The sequence below is a fragment of the Grampus griseus genome, assembly GCF_964374135.1.
Source record: "Grampus griseus genome assembly, chromosome: 13".
Taxonomy (NCBI): Eukaryota; Metazoa; Chordata; class Mammalia; order Artiodactyla; family Delphinidae; genus Grampus; species Grampus griseus.
Window position 1 is genome coordinate 52,375,059 of NC_139007.1, and position 23,852 is coordinate 52,398,910.

The following is a 23,852-nucleotide window of genomic DNA, read 5'->3' on the forward strand; positions in this document are numbered from 1 at the left end:
TACATAGAGTAAATTATTTGTTGGGAACAATAATACATAACAGTTAATTTACTTATCATTTCCTGCTTAAAGAATAAAATAAGCCTTCAATTCTTGGTGAAAGTGTAGATAAATACTTGTGGGCAGATGTGTACTGATTTAGTTATAAAATAGGTTGGATATGTAGCAGTTCATTTATTGTTATTCTTCCACCTTATAATTAAGTAGAATCTGTATGAAAATAGAAAGCTGCATTCTAGTTTTTTTTTTTTTTTGGTTTTTTTTTGTTTTTTACATCTTTATTGGAGTATAATTGCTTTACAATGGTGTGTTAGTTTCTGCTTTATAACAAAGTGAATCAGTTACATATATACATATGTTCCCATATCTCTTCCCTCTTGCGTCTCCCTCCCTCCCACCCTCCCTATCCCACACCTCTAGGTGGTCACAAAGCACCGAGCTGATCTCCCTGTGCTATGCAGCTGCTTCCCACTAGCTATCTATTTTACGTTTGGTAGTGTATATACGTCCATGCCACTCTCTCGCTTTCTCACAGCTTACCCTTCCCCCTCCCCATATCCTCAAGTCCATTCTCTAGTAGGTCTGTGTCTTTATTCCTGTCTTACCCCTAGGTTCTTCATGACATTTTTTTTCCTTAAATTCCATATATATGTGTTAGCATATGGTATTTCTCTTTCACTTTCTGACTTACTTCACTCTGTATGACAGACTCTAGGTCCATCTACCTCATTACAAATAGCTCAATTTCGTTTCTTTTTATGGCTGAGTAATATTCCATTGTATATATGTGCCACATCTTCTTTATCCATTCATCTGATGATGGACACTTAGGTTGTTTCCATCTCTGGGCTATTGTAAATAGAGCTGCAATGAACATTTTGGTACATGGCTCTTTTTAAATTATGTTTTTCTCAGGGTATATGCCCAGTAGTGGGATTGCTGGGTCATATGGTAGTTCTATATGTACTTTTTAAGGAACCTCCATACCGTTCTCCATAGTGCCTGTACCAATTCACATTTCCACCAGCAGTGCAAGAGGGTTCCCTTTTCTCCACACCCTCTCCAGCATTTATTGTTTCTAGATTTTTTGATGATGGCCATTCTGACTGGTGTGAGATGATATCTCATTGTAGTTTTGATTTGCATTTCTCTAATGATTAATGATGTTGAGCATTCTTTCATGTGTTTGTTGGCAGTCCGTATATCTTTTTTGGAGAAATGTCTATTTAGGTCTTCTGCCCATTTTTGGATTGGGTTGTTTGTTTTTTTGTTATTGAGCTGTATGAGCTGCTTATAAATTTTGGAGATTAATCCTTTGTCAGTTGCTTCATTTGCAAATATTTTCTCCCATTCTGAGGGTTGCTTTTGGTCTTGTTTATGGTTTCCTTTGCTGTGCAAAAGCTTTGAAGTTTCATTAGGTCCCATTTGTTTATTTTTGTTTTTATTTCCATTTCTCTAGGAGGTGGGTCAAAAAGGATCTTGCTGTGACATATGTCATAGAGTATTCTCCCTATGTTTCCCTCTAAGAGGTTGATAGTTTCTGGCCTTACATTTAGGTCTTTAATCCATTTTGAGCTTATTTTTGTGTATAGTGTTACAGAGTGATCTAATCTCATATTTTTACATGTACCTGTCCAGCTTTCCCAGCACCACTTATTGAAGAGGCTGTCCTTTCTCCACTGTACATTCCTCCCTCCTTTATCAAAGATAAGGTGACCATATGTGTGTGGGTTTATCTCTAGGCTTTCTATCCTGTTCCATTGATCTATCTTTCTGTTTTTGTGCCAGTACCATACTGTCTTGATTACTGTAGCTTTGTAGTATAGTCTGAAGTCAGGGAGCCTGATTCCTCCAGCTCCGTTTTTCGTTCTCAAGATTGCTTTGGCTATTCGGGGTCTTTTGTGTTTCCATACAAATTGTGAAATTTTTTGTTCTAGTTCTGAGAAAAATGCCAGTGGTAGTTTGATAGGGATTGCATTGAATCTGTAGATTTCTTTGGGTAGTAGAGTCATTTTCACAATGTTGATTCTTCCAATCCAAGAACATGGTATAACTCTCCATCTATTTGTATCATCTTTAATTTCTTTCATCAGTGTCTTATAATTTTCTGCATACAGGTCTTTTGTTTCCTTAGGTAGGTTTATTCCTAGATATTTTATTCTTTTTGTTGCAGTGGTAAATGGGAGTGTTCTTGATTTCACTTTCAGATTTTTCATCATTAGTGTATAGGAATGCCAGAGATTTCTGTGCATTAATTTTGTATCCTGCTACTTTACCAAATTCACTGATTAGCTCTAGTAGTTTTCTGGTAGCATCTTTAGGATCCTCTATGTATAGTATCATGTCATCTGCAAACAGTGACAGATTTACTTCTTCTTTTCCAATTTGGATTCCTTTTATTTCCTTTTCTTCTCTGATTGCTGTGGCTAAAACTTCCAAAACTATGTTGAATAAGAGTTGTGAGAGTGGGCAACCTTGTCTTGTTCCTGATCTTAGTGGAAATGCTTTCAGTTTTTCACCATTGAGGACTATATTGGCTGTGGGTTTGTCATATATGGCCTTTATTATGTTGAGGAAAGTTCCCTTGATGCCTACTTTCTGCAGGGTTTTTATCGTAAATGGGTGTTGAATTTTTTCAAAAGCTTTCTCTGCATCTATTGAGATGATCATATGGTTTTTCTCCTTCAATTTGTTAATATGGTGTATCACGTTGATTGATTTGCGTATATTGAAGAATCCTTGCATTCCTGGAATAAACCCCACTTGATCATGGTGTATGATCCTTTTAATGTGCTGTTGGATTCTGTTTGCTAGTATTTTGTTGAGGATTTTTGCATCTATGTTCATCAACATATTGGCCTGCAGTTTTCTTTCTTTGTGACATCTTTGTCTGGTTTTGGTATCAGGCTGATGGTGGCCTGGTAGAATGAGTTTGGGAGTGTTCCTCCCTCTGCTATATTTTGGAAGAGTTTGAGAAGGATAGGTGTTAGCTCTTCTCTAAATGTTTGATAGAATTCGCCTCTGAAGCCATCTGATCCTGGGCTTTTGTTTGTTGGAAGATTTTTAATCACAGTTTCAATTTCAGTGCTTGTGATTGGTCTGTTCATATTTTCTATTTCTTCCTGGCTCAGTCTTGGAAGGTTGTGCTTTTCCAAGAATTTGTCTATTTCTTCCAGGTTGTCCATATTATTGGCATAGAGTTGCTTGTAGTAATCTCTCATGATCTTTTGTGTTTCTGCAGTGTCAGTTGTTACTTCTCCTTTTTCATTTCTAATTTTATTGATTTGAGTCTTCTCCCTATTTTTCTTGATGAGTCTGGCTAATGGTTTATCAATTTTGTTTATCTTCTCAAAGAACCAGCTTTTAGTTTTATTGATCTTTGCTATTGTTTCCTTCATTTCTTTTTCATTTATTTCTGATCTGATTTTTATGATTTCTTTCCTTCTGCTAACTTTGGGGTTTTTTTGTTCTTCTTTCTCTAATTGCTTTAGGTGCAAGGTTAGGTTGTTTATTCGAGATGTTTCCTGTTTCTTAAGGTAGGATTGTATTGCTATAAACTTCCCTCTTAGAACTGTTTTTGCCGCATCCCATAGGTTTTGGGTCGTCGTGTCTCCATTGTCATTTGTTTCTAGGTATTTTTTGATTTCCTCTTTGATTTCTTCAGTGATCACTTCGTTATTAAGTAGTGTATTGTTTAGCCTCCATGTGTTTGTATTTTTTACAGATCTTTTCCTGTAATTGATATCTAGTCTCATAGCATTGTGGTCGGAAAAGTAACCTGATACAATTTCAATTTTCTTAAATTTACCAAGGCTTGATTTGTGACCCAAGATATGATCTATCCTGGAGAATGTTCCATGAGCACTTGAGAAAAATGTGTATTCTGTTGTTTTTGGATGGAATGTCCTATAAATATCAATTAAGTCCATCTTGTTTAATGTATCATTTAAAGCTTGTGTTTCCTTATTTATTTCCCTTTTGGATGATCTGTCCATTGGTGAAACTGGGGTGTTAAAGTCCCCTACTATGAATGTGTTACTGTTGATTTCCCCTTTTATGGCTGTTAGTATTTGCCTTATGTATTGAGGTGCTCCTATGTTGGGTGCATAAATATTTACAATTGTTATATCTTCTTCTTGGATTGGTCCCTTGATCATTATGTAGTGTCCTTCTTTGTCCCTTCTAATAGTCTTTATTTTAAAATCTATTTTGTCTGATATGAGAATTGCTACTCCAGCTTTCTTTTGGTTTCCATGTGCATGGAATATCTTTTTCCATCCCCTTACTTTCAGTCTGTATGTGTCTCTAGGTCTGAAGTGGGTCTCTTGTAGACAGCATATATATGGGTCTTGTTTTTGTATCCATTCAGCCAATCTGTGTCTTTTGGTGGGAGCATTTAGTCCATTTACATCTAAGGTAATTATCGATATGTATGTTCCTATTCCCATTTTCTTAATTGTTTTGGGGTCATTATTGTAGGTCTTTTCCTTCACTTGTGTTTCTTGCCTAGAGAAGTTCCTTTAGCAGTTGCTGTAAAGCTGGTTTGGTGGTGCTGAACTCTCTCAGCTTTTGCTTGTCTGTAAAGGTTTTAATTTCTCCATCAACTCTGAATGAGATCCTTGCTGGGTAGAGTAATCTTGGTTGCAGGTTTTTCTCCTTCATTCACTTTAAATATGTCCTGCCAGTCCCTTCTGGCTTGCAGAGTTTCTGCTGAAAGATCAGCTGTTAACCTTATGGGGATTCCCTTGTGTGTTATTTGTTGTTTTTCCCTTGCTGCTTTTAATATGCTTTCTTTGTATTTAATTTTTGACAGTTTGATTAATATGTGTCTTGGCGTATTTCTCCTTGGATTTATCCTGTATGGGATTCTCTGTGCTTTCTGGACTTGATTAACTATTTCTGTTCCCATATTAGAGAAGTTTTCAACTATAAACTCTTCAAATATTTTCTCAGTCCCTTTCTTTTTCTCTTCTTCTTCTGGAACCCCTATAATTAGAATGTTGGTGCGTTTAATGTTGCCCCAGAGGTCTCTGAGACTGTCCTCAGTTCTCTTCATTCTTTTCTTTATTCTGCTCTGCAGTAGTTATTTCCACTATTTTATCTTCCAGGTCACTTATCCATTCTGCTGCCTCAGTCATTCTGCTATTGATCCCATCTAGTGTATTTTTAACTTCATTTATTGTGTTGTTCATCATTGCTTGTTTCATCTTTAGTTCTTCTAGGTCCTTGTTAAATGTTTCTTGCATTTTGTCTATTCTATTTCCAAGGTTTTGGATCATCTTTACTATCATTATTCTGAATTCTTTTTCAGGTAGACTGCCTATTTCCTCCTCATTTGTTAGGTCTGATGGGTTTTTATCTTGCTCCTTCATTTGCTGTGTGTTTTTCTGTCTTCTCATTTTGCTTACCTTACTGTGTTTGGGGTCTCCTTTTTGTAGGCTGCAGGTTCGTAGTTCCTGTTTTTGGTGTCTGTCCCCAGTGGCTCAGGTTGGTTCAGTGGGCTGTGTAGGCTTCCTGGTGGAGGGGACTAGTGCCTGTGTTCTGGTGGATGAGGCTGGATCTTGTCTTTCTGATGGGCAGGTCCACGTCTGGTGGTGTGTTTTGGGGTGTCTGTGGCCTTATTATGATTTTAGGCAGCCTCTCTGCTAATGGGTGGGGTTGTGTTCCTGTCTTGCTAGTTGTTTGGCATAGGGTGTCCAGCACTGTAGCTTGCTGGTCGTTGAGTGAAGCTGGGTGCTGGTGTTGAGATGGAGATCTCTGGGAGATTTTCGCCGTTTGATATTATGTGGAGCTGGGAGGTCTCTTGTGGACCAGTGTCCTGAAGTTGGCTCTCCCACCTCAGAGGCACAGCACTGACTCCTGGCTGCAGCACCAAGAGGCTTTCATCCACACGGTCAGAATAAAAGGGAGAAAAAGTAGAAAGAAAGAAAGAAGGAAAGAAAGAGAGAGAGAGAAAGAAAGGAGGGAGGGAGGGAGGAGGGAAAGAAGGAAGGAAGGAAAGAAAGAAAGAAAGGAGATAAAATAAAATAAAGTAAGAAAATAAAATAAAGTTATTAAAATAAAAAATAATTATTAAGAAAAAAATTTTTTTTAAAAAATTGGACGGATAGAACCCTAGGACAAATGGTGGAAGCAAAGCTATACAGACAAAATCTCACACAGAAGCATACACATACACACTCACAAAAAGAGGAAAAGGTGAAAAAATCATAAATCTTGCTGTCAAAGTCCACCTCCTTAATTTGGGATGATTCGTTGTCTATTCATGTATTCCACAGATGCAGGGTACATCAAGTTGATTGTGGAGCTTTAATCCGCGGCTTCTGAGGCTGCTGGGAGAGATTTCCCTTTCTCTTCTTTATTCTCACAGCTCCCAGGGGCTCAGCTTTGGATTTGGCCCCGCCTCTGCATGTAGGTCGCCGGAGGGCGTCTGTTCTTCACTCAGACAGGATGGGGTTAAAGGAGCCGCTGATTCAAGGGCTTTGGCTCACTCAGGCCAGGGGGAGGGAGAGGCACAGAGTGCGGGGCGAGCCTGCGGTGGCAGAGGCCGACTGACGTTGCACCAGCCTGAGGCACGCCATGCGTTCTCCCGGGGAAGTTGTCCCTGGATCACGGGACCCTGGCAGTGGCGGGCTGCACAGGCTCCCTGGAAGGGGGGTGTGGATAGTGACCTGTGCTCGCACACAGGCTTCTTGGTGGCGGCAGCAGCAGCCTTAGTGTCTCATGCCTGTCTCTGGGGTCCGCGCTGTTAGCCGCGGCTCACGCCCATCTCTGGAGCTCCTTTAAGCAGCGCTCTTAATCCCCTCTCCTCACGCACCAGGAAACAAAGAGGGAAGAAAAAGTCTCTTGCATCTTCGGCAGGTCCAGACTTTTCCCCGGACTCCCTCCCGGCTAGCCACGGTGCACTAACCCCCTGTAGGCTGTGTTCACGCCGCCAACCCCAGTCCTCTCCCTGCGCTCCGACCGAAGCCGGAGCCTCAGCTCCCAGCCTCGCCTGCCCCGGCGGGTGAGCAGACGAGCCTCTCGAGCCTCTCGGGCTGGTGAGTGCTGGTCGGCACCGATCCTCTGGGCGGGAATCTCCCTGCTTTGCCCTCCGCACCCCTGTTGCTGCGCTCTCCTCCGCGGTTCCGAAGCTTCCCCCCTCCGCCACCCGCAGTCTCCGCCTTCGAAGGGGCCTAGTGTGTGGAAACCTTTCCTCCTTCACAGCTCCCTCCCACTGGTGTAGGTCCCGTCCCTATTCTTTTGTCTCTGTTTATTCTTTTTTCTTTTGCCCTACCCAGGTACGTGGAGGGTTCCTTGCCTTTTGGGAGGTCTGAGGTCTTCTGCCAGCGTTCAGTAGGTGCTCCGTAGGAGTTGTTCCACGCGTAGATGTATTTCTGGTGTATCTGTGGGGAGGAAGGTGATCTCCGCGTCTTACTCTTCCGCCATCTTCCCCCTAAATGGTCTAGTTCTATTTTTTAAGATAATTTGTGGGCATTTTATTAAACTAAATGTAAACAACTTGCAGAGGGCAGATACATATATTGATTACTCTCTTATTACAGGTGTTGATATGTACTATAAAGAATGTCATAGGCCCAAAAACGATCTGTGCTGACATTTCTGTCTACTACTATGTGGACTTAATATCAATCTCATATTAAAGAAATATCTGGCATATCCTGAACATTTTATCTCATGGCTCGTAAATGTAGAGCTATGTAAGCGACATTTAGGGCTTAAATATTCAACTCCTTACATATCAGCCATCCTTATTTGGTATAGATGGAGAGAAGAAACCCTGTTAGTGATAACAAATCAGATGATGTTTGTGGCTTATGGGTAGTCAGTTTAATGGGTTAGAGATATCTCATTTGTCTTACTCTGTCTCCATCCCTTAAGTAAGAACAGAATTTTGTTGTTGTTGCGGCACGCGGGCCTCTCACTGTTGTGGCCTCTCCCGTTGCGGAGCACAGGCTCCGGACGCACAGGCTCAGCAGCCATGGCTCACGGGCCCAGCCGCTCCGCGGCATGTGGGATCTTCGCGGACCGGGGCACGAACCCACGTCCCCTGCATCGGCAGGCGGACTCTCAACCACTGCGCCACCAGGGAAGCCCAAGAACAGAATTTTGATGCTGAATTATAGCCACTTGGGTGATTGGTATGTTTTTTAGCAGAGCTAATCTGATGAATGTTTTGAAGCTATAATTTAAAAAACGTTTAAAACTTCACTGAGAAATAAAATGGACTTTACATAAATGTAATTTAAACCTACTTTTTAAGGCTCTATGTTTTAAAAACAAAAATGGCATTGTCAAAGTGTGACCTCTAAAGATATATTCAGGGAAGTCGTTTATCATATGAAATTTATTAGCCTCTGGGTGTTAGGAGTTCAAAATTACAACTTGCTTCTTAGCAAATGTGAAAAGTAATGTCTTCTGTTACAAGTTAACTTGCATTATGTCAGTTCATTTCTCTTTTAGCATGAAGTTATAAAATATTCATACATAATCAATATATATTTACAATAGTATTAAAGGAAGCACTGTGTACTTGATAGTTGGAAATTATGAAACCATTTTCATGATTAAATCATCGCCATTATGTGAGTAAAATATTCAAATTAATCTATAGAACTATATAATCCTGCAACGTACAAGGTTCCTGTAGAGTATTGTCAGAACTTAGAATTTATCACTTCTTGTGCAGAAATATGTTTGGACTAACAGTATATTAGTTGCCTGCTGTGTTTCAAATATTATTTTAGAAATGAGGAAAGACTGTTAAAAGAGGCTAAAAATTGCAGTCTTCACTATTTAAATGAAATAATAAGTATACCATGTAAAGATTTTAGAACACAATGAAACAATATTACAAGCAGATATAAAATGACAGTAAAAATGATATGTGAAATTTTGAGGCAAATGAACTGTCAGTGACAAGTTTAACTTATTAGAGCAAGTTTCTTGTCAGAAAAATTTTTGACATTATTTTAAAGGAAGAATGTGAACAGGCCCAGAGAGCAGCTAAAACAAGCAGAAAGACTCGAATATGTCTCGTACAGAAGGGCAGACATGACTACTCTGTCAGTTAGCAAAGAATACAATTGACCCTCTGGTTTTATCTTAACGTTTATAATAAGATGCTGCTTAGCATAATAAAGAAACAGACAAGAATCAAAATACTTTCTCCATTCATTCAAGCAGATTACTTTTCTGAGCTCTGGTTATGAATAAGCATGCCAGTCTCATGGTGTGGTCATGAGGCTTAAAGGCGCTAAGCTAGGTACAGTGCTTGGCATTTAGTAGGCTCTAAACAAATATTAGTCCTTTTCGCTTTACAGGTCACATACAACACTATGCTATGTGGCCAGGAAATCTGTTAAGCTTTAATTACCTCCATATTAAGAGCAATTACAGTATACAGTCAAAAAGTTGAGCATATGATTAAGTAGCCTTTATTTTGGGTGCTCAGCTGCTGTCTCTGAACACGTTTTCTCCTAGTGCTCAGGTAGTTTAAAGGATGAGAAATAGTTCAAAGTTTCAGTAGGGCCTTAGCCTACCTCATTCCTTAATGCCATCTGCTGTGCTAAATGGACGTGGTCATAGGAATTGTTCTTCAGAATCATTCATAGAAACAGGTGCAATGGGGAGACTAAGGGAGAAATTACCAGGAAGCTAAAGAACTCAAGCTGCAGAGACCTTCACCTGCTCAGGTCTCCTTAGGCCTTGTATCTAACTTGCATTTGTAATTTACATGCTTCTCCTTTAAGAGGGCCCCCCAATTAGATAACCTTCAGGCCCAACAAAACCTGGGTCGACTCTCACTGGACTGTCAGGTAAAAGAATTCAACGTAATTGAAAAAGATGAGGTGGCCAATAGCAGAAAAAACAAATTTTGCTTCTACTGACCAAATGTTGATTGGTAGTTACCCTTAACCACAGATGCTTATATGCCCTTAACCACAAGCTAGCCCTCACCTATCCAGGAAGGTACTCTAGTCTAGCATCAGCCTAAGAATCACCCAATTGAAGAAGTGAGAAAGGAGATCACCTGGCAATCAGGGAGTGTCAGTTGCATTGCCCTGGTATTTAGTTTCTCACATTTTTAGGTGGGTGAAGGGGAAGGGATAGATGGAACCAGTATTATACTGATCTGACTCAATGTGTGCCCCCAAAATGTTTTAGTCACTGTATGTATATTATCACATTTTTATTCTCATGTAAGTAATATCATCTAAATTGTAGCTTGGGAGATAAGAAGTAACCTCCGTACTTACCTGTAACTTGACAGCAACAACAGAGGGAGGTGCTTAGTTGCACAGGTAGCATTGTATACACAGTCCTGTACAAGCATTTGCAAATGAAATTAGAGCTGGAAACTAAAATGGTACTGCAAATACACTTACACCTGCTATCATTTCTTTCCACAACAGGATTTCTTTTCCTTGACATTTATTTACAAAAATTTTACATAATCCTTTCTTTTAAGGAATCCTCTTCATCTCTTCTTATTCCCCAAGCCACCTCGTTCTTGCTGATCATAGCATCAACAAAACATACCTTCACAGCATTTTTTAAATTTGAATTTTATTAATTTTTTTATACAGCAGGTTCTTATTAGCTATCTATTTTATACATATTAGTGTATATATGTCCATCCCAATCTCCCAATACATGCGACCACCACAACCAACCACCCCCCCCCCGGCTTTCCCCCCTTGGTGTCCATACGTTTGTTCTCTACATCTGTGTCTCTATTTCTGCCTTGCAAACCGGTTCACCTGTACCATTTTTTATAGATTCCACATATATGCATTAATATATGATATTTGTTTTTCTCTTTCTGACTTACTTCACTCTGTATGACAGTCTCTAGGTCCATCCATGTCTCTACAAATGACCCAATTTTGTTCCTTTTTTATGGCTGAATAATATTCCATTTTGTATATGTACCACAAGTTCTTTATCCATTCGTCTGTCAATGGGCATTTAGGTTGCTTCCATGACCTGGCTGTCGTAAATAGTGCTGCAATGAACATTGGGGTGCATGTGTCTTTTTGAATTATGGTTTTCTCTGGGTATATGCCCAGGAGTGGGATTGCTGGGTCGTATGGTAGTTCTATTTTTAGTTTTTTAAGGAACCTCCATACTGTTCTCCATAGTGGCTGTATCAATTTACATTCCCACCAACAGTGCAGGAGGGTTCCCTTTTCTCCACACCCTCTCCAGAATTTGTTGTTTGTAGATTTTCTGATCATGCCCATTCTAACCGGTGTGAGGTGATACCTCCTTGTAGTTTTGATTTGCATTTCTCACCTTCACAGCATTTTAAATTGCCTCCTAATCATTGAGTTCGATGCATGTCTGGAAAGATAAGTGAGTTTTCTTTGGGATGTGTTTGTTTATATCTGTATTATTCAAAATAAGTCAACAGCTTGAGCACCTGAAATGTTATTGAGCTTTACACATGTTTAAAATGTTTGATACAAAGGTGGCCTGGGAGAGCATGATAATAAGCAAACTTACAGCCTCAGGAATGCTTTGTAAGGCTTTTATTTTGGTGAAACTAGTAACTGTTATTCCATACATTTGCCAGATTCTACTTTATAAAAAATTTAGTAACCTTTTTTTTCTTTCACTCTTTCGCTGGTACAGATCCACATCCAGAGAACGGAAGGGTGTGACCATATGACCTGTTCACAATGTAACACTAATTTTTGTTATCGATGTGGGGAGAGATACCGCCAGCTCCGTTTCTTTGGAGACCACACATCAAACCTCAGTATATTTGGATGCAAATACCGCTACCTCCCAGAGAGACCTCATCTAAGGAGACTAGTGCGAGGGTCAGTCTGTGGTGAGTGTCTGACGTGACTTATACAATCTTCCCCAGGAAGGAAGCAGTGGTGATGATAGAACTTAGGAATGTAATAGAATAGCCATGAGAAATCTCAGCACCTGCCAGGTATTCTAGTAGAGCCTTTAGCTCAAAATAGGAGGAAGAATGTTTTCTCTCCTTTTGAGTTTAAAATAAAAAACTTGTTTGTTAGCAGGGCACTGCTTACATGAGCAAGCAGATTTTGTTCAAAAAACAAATAATTTATTACACTGCAGAAATATGAAGTCATTAGTCTTCTGTAAGCCACTTACCTATTGTAAGCCACTTGATGAAAGGGGACAATGTCACATTTCTTTTGTAGTGACAGTACCTAGCAGTGGGTCTTAGGCATATCCTCTATTCATCCATGGAAGACAAACAGTGCAATTTTAAAAATCCCTATGTTTCAGAGTCTTGTAATGGAGTTCCATTGTACCCATATAGTTGATAAGCCATTGTATATATTTGTATGTATTTTCTCTTGTATTAGTAGTTAATATTAATAGCTAACAGTTAATTAAATGAGCATCAAATGCCCTCATTGCATACAAACCCAAGTTTAAATATCCAAGTGCAATGCTTTTATGGATTGAATTTTTTACCCCTTTCTTCGTCCTCAACAACACACAGTCTCATATACAAATATGCAAAGATAAACACGGATTCCTGCTCTGGCCTAGTGTCACCACCTCTGAGTGATGCAGTGTTCTTCTGGCCTAATAGTTCTTCCAATGGCTCCCTACTCCTCTGGAATATACCTACTGTGAGATTTCTTTCTTTTTCATCATGCAGAACTCCATTATTTCTTTCTCTGGCAGTCTTTCTCATGTATGCACAATACTTCTTAACATTGTCTACGTTTCTTGCTTTCTACTTACTTGTGCCTGGTTACTTTGTGAGCCTATCTTTATATCACTCTTTAGCCCTCCATCACTTCATTACTATTGTAAACCGCTGTCCTCGCTAGAATCATGTCAGGCTAATCAGAACAAAGCTGATGGTAATAATATACTTCTGTCAGGTAAACAATAGAACATATATTTTAAATTTCATTTTATCATGGGGAAACCAGTGCCATCATTTTCTAAAATCTTATATGATATCTATAAAAACACCCTTACTGAGCTTTAATTAAACATAATTTCCCACAACCAACAGCATTCAATATAGTCAAGATTGGTTTTAATGATTTTCAGTGCTTTTCTGTTTAGTTGCTTATAACGGTATATATTATATTTATATAACCAATATATACTTACTAGTTAAACAGACTTTAGAGGGATAGCTAGGGAATCTAACCACTATTTATAACAATATTACCATGAGAAAACTAACTGCAAAATTAAGTTTTGAGCTGTAACCTATTTGTAAGTCAGTCTGTACATACAGAAAGCAACCTAAAAACCAAAATCCTTACATTTCCTGCACTGTTAGTCCTTTCCTTTCCTACTTCAATGCCATTTTGTGGCAGAGTGTTTCCTTTCATTTTTGTTTTAAATAACCTTTGATTTGACCATGCTTTTTTTTTTCCTTTTCGTTTTTCTGTTTAGTCATTCTTAAATAAGGAAAGTCATTTCCTGCCCTATTTGTTCAATAATATTTTGGGTGCATTCTCTTTGAGTCCTTTCACCATTTGCCTAGATGCCACTAGAATTCTCTTTCCAGGTCATAAAATAGAGTCAAGATATTTAACAGACTGTAGAATGGACAGCCCATAAACATTGTCAGCAGGGAAGTGTTTTCTTTGTACAGTCGTCTCTGTTTTTATTTTTAATTTTATGGTCAGCTTTCTATAAATGGTTTTCTTTTGGGCCCATTTTCTTTTCTGTGTATGTGTGTGTACTCGTGTGTGTCAGGATGAACCTGACAAAGGAGGGAGCAGCTGGCCCTATGATAAGCTCTCCCTCCTACACATATTTTTGCACCTCCAGCACAGCCGCCTCGAACTGCTGTTGGACCATCACTCCAAGTATAGCAGGGAAATGTGGACTTTTTTCCTGTGGACAAACAAGGAAAAAATACAATAATTCATGTTACCCATTACATTTTACAAAATCAGACAGAATGATTTTATAAGCAATGTTTTTAAATAAAAAGAGCAATTTAATTTCAAACATCTCATCCCTACAAAAGGTAGGAAAAGGTGTTACTCTGTAAGTCCCAAGGTTACCTTCTCCCTGCCATGGAAGAGAGTAGATGGATGACAGCAAAGCCCTCCTGCCCTCCATCCTTGCATGATGGAACCCAGTTTGCTCCTCAGTTTGGGACCACAGCCTGCAGATGTCCTTGGACAGAGACAGAGAAAGGGCCTGCCCTCCTCTCACAGCTGGAGGTTGGAAAACAAGGATGGTCATGTGACCATCTGCCCAGCCATAGATCAGAGGTTCTGCCTCTAGAGAATAAGGGAGAACAGCGATTTGAGGGTAATTAGCAGCCTCTGACATGCAGGTATCTCCCTGGTAGGGAGTAGGTAGGTTATTCAGTGAATGGTGTTGGGAATAAAAGTGACAGAAAGAATGCTTTGTTCTCATATAATTCCATACAAATATTGAAAATATTACATTAAAACATATAATAATAAAGAACATACAGGTCCTTAACTGATTTCTAGTTGGCAAATAATTTATATGAACAAAAGCAATGGAGGCCCCCCCTCCAAAAATAAATATCACATTTTTCAAAAAGAAAAGAAAAAAAAAAAAAAGAAGTCTGGAACCAGAATTGAAGAAATACAGATAGCCAATAAACATGTTTTAAAAGATTCAGTGTTATTAGTAGTCAGAGAAGTGTAAAAAATGAAATTTTTTTCTGGATATTGATTAGCAAATATTTTGTCGAGTTAATACTCTATGCTGGACATCCATACTCTATTGAACGAACTGGAAATTTTGTGCAATTCTTTTACAAAGAAATTTGATAATAATGTGAAGGATATTTTAAAACATGATAAAACATCTAGGTTGACAATGGTTTATTTGCAAGTATAATTTTAAATAGCAGAAAAGGGAACAAAAAATAAATACTAAAATATTTAAATAAGCTAGAATATATGGATATAATAGAATACTATTTCAGCTATTGAGAATGGTATTTTAAAAGAATTATTATTGAGCTAGGAATTAGAGAATCTGTGCTTAAATGTCCTCAAGACAGTTTCAATTAACGTGTACTGAACATTGATTGCATGATTGTAATAAGTTTATTACTTCCAAAAGAGAAAGAGCACATATCTGGTTATTTGAGTTCTGTGATATTTGCAAATAAAAAAAAATAGTGCTGTTACTTTGCAGTCATGTTTCATCACTATTATGAAAATATATTGATAATTACTTAAAAAGGAAACATGAATGAGCTCACTGAGCTACGTGTGTAGGAAAAAAACCAGATTCCTTTACAATATGCAAATCAATATAGTATAAACTCAAGTGTAGCTTTAAGAATGTACAAAATGTAATTGTTCAATGTGATTTAGTATTACTTGATTGATTCTGTCATTGGTGAAAAATGTAAGTAAACCCCATGGTTAGACATTGTGTCAATTGAATGGCAGTTTTTTCAAAATTAGATATTAAAAACTGTATTTTTTAATCTATGTTTTTTCTGTGGTTCCAAAGCCCCTTTCTTAAGAATAAAGAAGTTAATATTTTTCTGACAAATTTCCAACAGATGGCTGCATTATGTTTCTGTTTTTTAATGTAATTGGTTATTCCAAATTACTGTCCTTATTTATAGAATGGTGTTGCTAATTTATTTTCAACAGCTAAGGGAGTCTACTGCAAAGTCCCTCCATTCCTTCCTCTTCTCTTGTTGTGTTTGGGTTGTACAGCTATTGCTGTCACATGTCTTAAGATCAAGATTACTATGTAATGACAAGATATTAACTACTAGCCTCTATTTTTGTGCTAGTGCCTTTTAACGCTAGTAGTATTCCAGTTGTGAATTCTGTGCTATAACTAGAGTTTATTGTAATCACTGCTCAGTTATTCATTTAGAAAAAAAAGTGCTGGTTGATGCCATTTGGCATCCTTATAAGTGCTTCCTTTCTAAGTTTGTTAAAATGATTCATTTGAAAAACCTTCAATATATTGTATGTTTATTGGGAATTTTTTCTAACAATGGTATTGAAACATCCCATTTGTAATTCAGTGTATTAGGTGTTCATATAGTTAGTTTATTTTGGACCCAGGAAATAAATAAATCACATTTTCAGATGTGGACTTGGGCACAGCCCTCTGTAGCACCTACTAGCTCTCCATTTTGTGAGCTAATTAGATTTCCTCCTGCCAGCTCAGAATGTCACTCCTTTCTTAATCTTTCAGAATTTAAAAAATTTAAAATGGAAGAGCTCTAAAGGAAAAACACAAAGATGAATGGTCCTGGTGGAATAAAGTGAACCAGTAGTTTTGGTGTTTTCTTGCTTGTAAAGGATGATTTATGTGATGTATGACACGTGTGCCCAGGACTTGAGTGAAGTTACTGAACTTACATATGTGTATTTGTTCTACACCTGATACATTTCCTTAGAGAAATATTGCCTTAATTTTAATGAATCCTTAAAAAATAACATACATTGTGATATTAAAAAGCATTGCTGAAATTGTTTTTAGTTTTAGTTTAAGACTCTCTAAATGGTTTGCCTTTTGTTTTCCAGCTGGAAAATTATTCATTGCACCTCTAATTCTGGTCTTGGGATTAGCACTAGGGGCCATAGCAGTTGTAATCGGTAAGAAATACTTAATGTATCTGAGATGAGAATTCTCTGAGTGCCACAGAGAGCATATGAGTGTAAATGTAATAGTGAGTCAGTGTTAAGTGTAGATGGTACCTGTTCCATGCTTGCTCGAAATAAGCAATCAGCACATGATTTATAGATTCAGAGGAGCGTGTTTCGTACAGGGTGTATTTGTGTGACACTTTCTCAGTCCATGAACACTTTGATTCATGTTTCTTATAAAGCATTATTAGTCCCCTTTTAATACAAAAGTTAATGTAACTAGTATCTTAGCAAAAGATTCCAGTAGACGAGAACCCAGATTTTCCAATTCTGAGTTCAGGTTGGAACATTGAAGAAAAGAGGCTCTGTTACACCTTTGGGTCTTCGGTTAGTTCTAGTAAAAGGGTTCCCTGGGTCAAAAAGATGCTTTTGATGTGGATAGGAACACGTACCCAGCATATACTTGAGCACTAACAAATAGAAAATGTATCAGTGATAAATATAGTTTTATTCATACAAGTATATTAAAATATGTACTTTCCAGCAATGGTTCTCAGACTCTGGAGTGCTTTATAAGAACCTTGAGGGTTGGTTAAAAAACAGGTTCCTGGTTCCTACTCACAGTTTCTGATTCAGCGTAGGGGCCTAGTTCTAAAAAGTTAGGTGATGCTGATGCAGGCGGTCCAAGGATCCCACTTTGAGAACCATTGCTGTAGAGGATTTAAAATTAAACACTAGAGCTAAAGGCTGCTGTGATGATTGTTCCACATAGTAGATGGGATTTCTCTTTTTTCCTAAGTAAATTGATTTTTATATGTAAAGTTCTGTTTAGCAAGTAATTTGCATGTGCAGGACAGATAGAATTATAAGGTAACTAACATTTAAGTTCTTACAGTGAATGAGGCTTTATGAAGTAAATACTATTATTATCTGCATTTTACAGCTGAGGAAATTAAGGCTTTCCTAGGACCTCACAAGTGGTAGAACTGGGAATCAAAGCTGACATTTGCTCCACTGCCCATTTTCTTAAGTAACATGCTATATGGCCTGAAACCGAAGCATGAATATCAGTGTGCAAGTGATATGACTAGGGATAATAAAGAAGATTTAAGTTTTGATATTTTGATAAAAAACATTCATATCCAAACTGGTGTCACAGACTTCATTAAAAGGGGGAGAAGGAGCTGAAGAAAAATAATAAAGAATGAAATCTTGAAGAACTAAGTATATTTCATAGCATAGGTATCTTCCCTCTTTTCATTTTCATGTATTACTAAATAATGATTATTTATAAATAGCTTGCAAAATAAAACTTTGAAAATAGAAAATTTTCAAATCTATGATACTAAAAGCCTGTCCTCTTAATTAGCTTTAATCTTTTTTTTTTTTTTAATCCCCAGGTTTATTTGTATTTCCTATCTATTGCCTTTGTAAAAAACAGAGAAAACGATCACGGACAGGAATGCACTGGTAAATGCAGATGATTTCATCTGACTACGCTGGTCCGGGTAGGAGCTACACAGAATTATACACCTGTCTGAGGGTCACTTCTTGAAAACTACCAAGAGGACCCTTTTGCCATCTCTTCTCCTGTGTTCTGTGCAGGCCACAATGCCTCTAGCTCCGGTGCATTCCCGACATGGTATCCTGTCCTTTCCTTATACAGATTGCTGCTTTTACAAAATGGTCACTTTCATAGACTATAAACATCTATATCATAACTCTGATCTTCTTAATGGTTCTTGGAAGAAAGTATTTTAATTAGAACCAGTTATCCTCAGAACTGTCTGAGCATGCATCTCCTGAGCATTGCTTGGACCGTCTTTGTACCTGAATCTCCCTCCATGCCCTCTTCTCAGACTTGGTGTGAATAACTGAAGGTCCCACCTGTACCAACAAGCAAGGCCACTTTTCAGAAGATGAAGGCTCACCATATGCACCAATTTTCATCCGTGACCCAAGCAGTATAATTCCTTCATCCTTCAGATGCTGTAATTGTTAAAAATCTCAATGCCCAAAAGGGAACTAATGAAACTAAACGAATGAGAAGAATCATAGTTACTGAAGTGTATATGTGTAGGGGTGTGAATGTGTGTGTATATACATATCTATATTAAAACTAGGTCCAATACCTTGTACTTGTCAAGTTCCATGCCTACACTATTTTTCCACATTTTCATAGACATATTTAAAAATGATTGTTCCTTTGTGGGCATAATTTGGTAATGTACTGAATTAAAGTCAACGTACACAACAGGCTATTTTGATGTTGACCATTTCTATTTCTTTCTCTTTCTCTTTCTCTCTCTCTCTCTCTCTCTCACACACACACACACACACACACACACATAGAAATTTGTGCAGTGTCACCTCAAGGATTATCAAACTTTATAAACTGATAAAACTAATAGGCTGCTTCTAGGAAATTCTCAAGACCTGAACGTTCTGTCTTCTTTTTCAGATTTCTTATATGTTGGCATACTTGCTTCACTCTATAATTAATTTAAATAAGTGTGCTGTAGAGAGAACTGCTGAGGCCTTTAAACATATCCCTATTCTGCTAATTTTTTAACCAACTTGTGATTACAATAATTATGCTTTAGGTTAAGCATATGATATTGTTTAAAACCCCACCCTCTCACCTCTCCTTTCCCTCTCTCTCTCTTTTACTCCTCAAGTTTTTCATAAAAACAAATACTGTTTTTGAAGGATTTTTCTTATGTTTATTGCTCAAATGCATAATAATGTGTTGGTATCTTCTTATGGAGGGGTGATTTAAAACAAAACTTTTTGTGTTCCTGGGTTTATCTAAAATATAAACTGCTTTTGGAGAAGGAAACAAAACAAAAATGAAAAAAATATTTTCAGGATGTTTTACCAAGCTGAGAAATCTTTAAAAATAAGAAAAGGACAAGTAACTAAACTGTGTTTTTTTTTGTTTTCATCACGAATGTTCATCAGCAGAAGGGAATTAAAGACCTCTAAGAAGCTTAAAGTTTCCACTTGTCTCCAGATCCTTAACATTAGCTATTGGCGTAGATGTAGCATTTATTCTTCAACAACCTTTTCTGAATTGAAATAGATTATGTGATAAAACATGCATTAACATGGATAGTTTGTCTTGTTGGGCTCCAGAGTATAAGAACATTTATCATTCTTATTTGATCTGGAAGGTCTGTAATAGTGAAGTTTGCTTTCATGGATAACAAGCCAGCACTTCCATCCTTTTCTGAGTAACGCTCAGAAAAGCTATACTTTGGACTAGTCTATTTCCAGTTAGAGGAGGGTGTGCCATTTATGGCCTGGAATAGCATATTTCTAAAGCATAACATGATACAAGAAGAATCTAGTTTCACAAATTCCTCTTTCCATTCATCCAACCATCTATCCATCCAACAAATATTTATTGAGTGCCTATTCTACTTGCTCTAGTATTAAAACTGAGAGAATGGGAATTTCTAGCCCTAAATCCGTGTAATTCTGTTATAAAAGTGCTTAATTTATGTAAATTGCCCTTTCCTAGACTTGGGTGTTAGTTTGACAATGTGTGAATATGATTAATTCTAAATCTAGTGGATGTGTTTATGTATGTGTATGTATATATACTTAGACATATACATAGCTGTATATGAATACATATATACCATCTAGCTAAATACTATACTCTCTGGTCCTGGATAATCTATTTTCTTAGGTTATTGTATCTGTTGTCTTTGGCCTACTCAGGGATTTTTATTCCTTTCTTTGAATAATTTATCTTTTGGAGATATTTTTATATTATTTGGAAATGTTCCAATTTTCCACTTACAGAGCGGCGTTTGTTATCAGTGAAGGCTCTTTCATCAGCACTCACGATAGTGTGCACAGTGCTCACAGGATTTTCATTTTTCTATTGCATAGATTTAAAAAAATTAACATGTGCATTTTTCGCTTTCAAAGTTGGTATATATTAGGCCTTTCCCTGCTAGTGACTTAAAATAGTTATTTGTGAATTTTTTTGCTAAGTATTGTTAAGATCTTAAAAAGGGAGAAGAAAAATAAAAGATCATTTATATGTTAGTGCTAACTTGAAGGTAAAACAATCGCACCTTTTGGGGTAAATTCTAAAAACGACTTTAACAAAAGCAGCATGCGTGTAAGATGAATATCTTTTTATCCAAGGCTTGTCATTTTTTGATATGTTTTCATTGTAAATTTAATATATGCTCCTTTTAAAAAAATCAAACTATATTGAATTATAAAATACAACTTCCTCTGCTTTTCCCCACCCCTTATTTTCTAGGGGTAACCACTGTTAATAATTTGGTATGTGTCTTTCCAGATACTATCTATAAATATACAAATAAGTATGCGTGTGTGTGTGTGTATCTGTGTGTGTATTCATTTTGTATAAATAGAATAATAATATGCTTACTGTCCTGTGACTATTTTTCATTTTACTATGAATTGGTAGACATCTTTCCATAAGAGTTTAAATAGATGTACCTCATTCTTTTGTCAATTACTACATATTCCATTGTGGGGCTATACTTTATTTAATCAGTCTCCTATTGAATGAACATCAAGTTTGTTTTCACTTCTCTATTACAAAGCATTAGTGAAGATGCTTTACATATATTTTTGTCACTGTGTGAACATTTTCATAAGTTTTTAAATTCGGTTTTTATATTAGTAATAAAATTTTAATGCACTTTCAATGAATGAGATCATAGAGATAATATACTTAAGGCCCTTTTCTTGGAGAAAGACTTGTGTAAAAGTGCATCATTTTTAAAGAAAAGCATCTTTTGCAGGATAATTACCCCCCCCATGCTTGATTAGCCAAATAAATATCTTGCCAACACTTACAAAAGAAAATTCACCTTATTCCAATAAAAATAAAATGCAATGAGATGTCTATAAGATAATGTGAGAAAGATGCATTGACATTTGGATTGCCTAGTTTTAAAACTTGAGGGATTTACATGAAATAGCCAAAGTGATCATGTTTGTCACGGTTTTTAAAACACTCTCCATGTTCATGCATGTTGCTCCACAGAGGAACTTAATTATGCCGTTGTGAAAAGTAGGAAGCAACATGTTGGTAATTATGAATGACCACATTCTCCACAGAAAAATAATTTTGACTGTATGTGAGGTTTGGTGGTTTGTTGGGTTGCTCATAAACTTGGAATAACATGAAACCTTTATTTTACAATGAATCCCAGCATTTCCCTAAGAACTTCTGTATGTGAAGTTAAGAAAAGAGGGGTCAAACCTTTTGGCACAAACAACATTCTGTTGCCACCAACCTTGATTTTCTGATAAGTGCTATTGTATCCTAAAGGTAGAACAGACTGGAAAACAATCAAAGATAAATTAAACACTGGTCGGGTTACAACCTGGTACCTTTAATTGTACTTTCCTTGCTGTGATATCAGGGTTCAGTGGTGCCTGTCAGGAAATTCCCTGTCTTGTGTCACCCACCATCTCTTGAGTCCCAAGGCCACAGGTAGTCTTTATCTTTCAATCCTATCACCCAAATACATGGCCCGTGGATCCCCTAAAGGACCTTCAAAATACTCTTCCAGTCCCCAAACAATGCAACCTCATTTTTCTACACTCCTTTGAGATTCTAACCAGCTCCTCTACACTGGAAAAGAGGAGGAGAGAAAGGAGTGGGTTAAAAACTCACTCAGGCACGTGCAAAGCACTAGCATTCCTTCCAGACCTTTGTCAGATTGAGTACACGTGCCGCCAGATGGATCTGCTTTCTCCCGTGTTAAACAATGCAGTTGTTTTTAACACTAGACTTTTATGAGCTCTGTTAAATTCATAATTATAAAAAGTTAGTGGCCTGAATAATATCCATTGGTAACTTCACTAAGTACCAAAATAAAAATTCATGGCAAACGCCATTTTATATGTGAATTTTATATGCAGACTGCATGTATGCCTTCCCATTGGATCGTATGCTTAACCTTTCATATTTGTGGCTGAAATCTATCCCAACTATTGAAAGTAATCTTTCCTGTGGTCAACTTTATTGTTTTGTGTTAATGCTTAGTATAAATATAGCCTTAAGATCCAATAATGCACTTTAAAATACTTGTGCCATTTAAGCAATTTGACAGAGTTGAGGAAACTAATTGCAGTATTTTGATGGAGACACAGTAGAATAACAGTATTAGCAAATATACGTCACCTCTTTAAATTTGGCGGGGGGGGGGGGCAGGGAGGGGGGTGGGTGGAATCAAGCTGAAAATTTAAAACAAGTAAAACATACCTGGAAAAGATGTAGCCAAGTTTCTGAAATTATAGTAATCCTAGAAATTGGTATTAGGAGCTCAAACGTAGCAAGTAATTAATGCATGTTACCTAATAACCTAGTTGGAATGTTTGTTTAAAATATTAAGTTAGTTTCTACTGAAAGTTTTAGCAGCATTTTTATTTTTCATGAAATCTATAAAAGAAATTCCACTGATTAGTAACATAGTAAATCAAAACTACCATCAACAGCCAGTTTGAGCATATTTTGTTTTTCAAATCATTGTGTTTTAATTATGACATTTTCCTGCTCTGGAAAATAAGTTGCAAGTCCCATTTTAATATGAATATCTATAATTATTACTTTAATAAAACTGAAATAATTTTATAGAGGCATTAAACTATGGTCTGAACAAAATCAAAGTTCCAAATTTGGGGAGTATTCAAGATTGTGAAATGCTACCTTTTCAATGCAAACCTTTATAAGAGAAAGGCATTCCTTTGTAACTCTGGTTTAGAGGATGGAACTAATACTCATTTCATAGCCAACTGTTGAGTGGAGCTTTTATTGTACATCACTGTTCTGAGGCTGGACTGTAGTCATTTTATCGAAATCCAAGAAGCAGAGAGTCACAGAAGTGTGAGACTTGTAATTGTCTATTTGGGGCATTAGCTGAAGTCTTCATATATCACATACCTTACATTTTCTCATACATAGTGCCAATTTTAGCAGCATGTAATTATGCATATTATAAACTATATTCTTTTTTGACTAAAGAAGTGACTTTTGAGAATAACAATATGGACTTAAAAGGCAATAAATTTAAAAGAAAACATAAAAAATTACTACTGCCTTTTTTTTTTGGCCACTTCCTTTTAGCTTATAAAAGAACTTTCATTAGGTATATTTACTTACTGCATTACTTAGATTACACAGACTTATTAGCATAGAAAATTTTTTTTTGTTTTTCAGGTCTATCCCACATTTTTGTCACTCTGTTCCATCATATTAAATGACTTTCTTCCCTGCTT

The 23,852-nt window shown here is 37.0% G+C and overlaps 1 protein-coding gene across 1 annotated transcript in view; it reads left to right on the forward strand.

Moving 5' to 3' along the window:
* Positions 1-21,227, forward strand: part of RNF217 (ring finger protein 217) — a gene marked incomplete at its 5' end in the record, with an annotated part of 129,962 nt that extends 108,735 nt beyond the window's left edge. The window contains 3 exons of the mRNA XM_082668896.1: positions 11,638-11,839; positions 16,512-16,583; positions 17,975-21,227. Coding sequence (XP_082525022.1) covers positions 11,638-11,839; positions 16,512-16,583; positions 17,975-18,048 — 348 coding nt within the window. The 3' untranslated portion in view covers positions 18,049-21,227. The remainder of the gene's footprint in view (positions 1-11,637; positions 11,840-16,511; positions 16,584-17,974) is intronic.
* Positions 21,228-23,852: the final 2,625 nt, after the last annotated feature.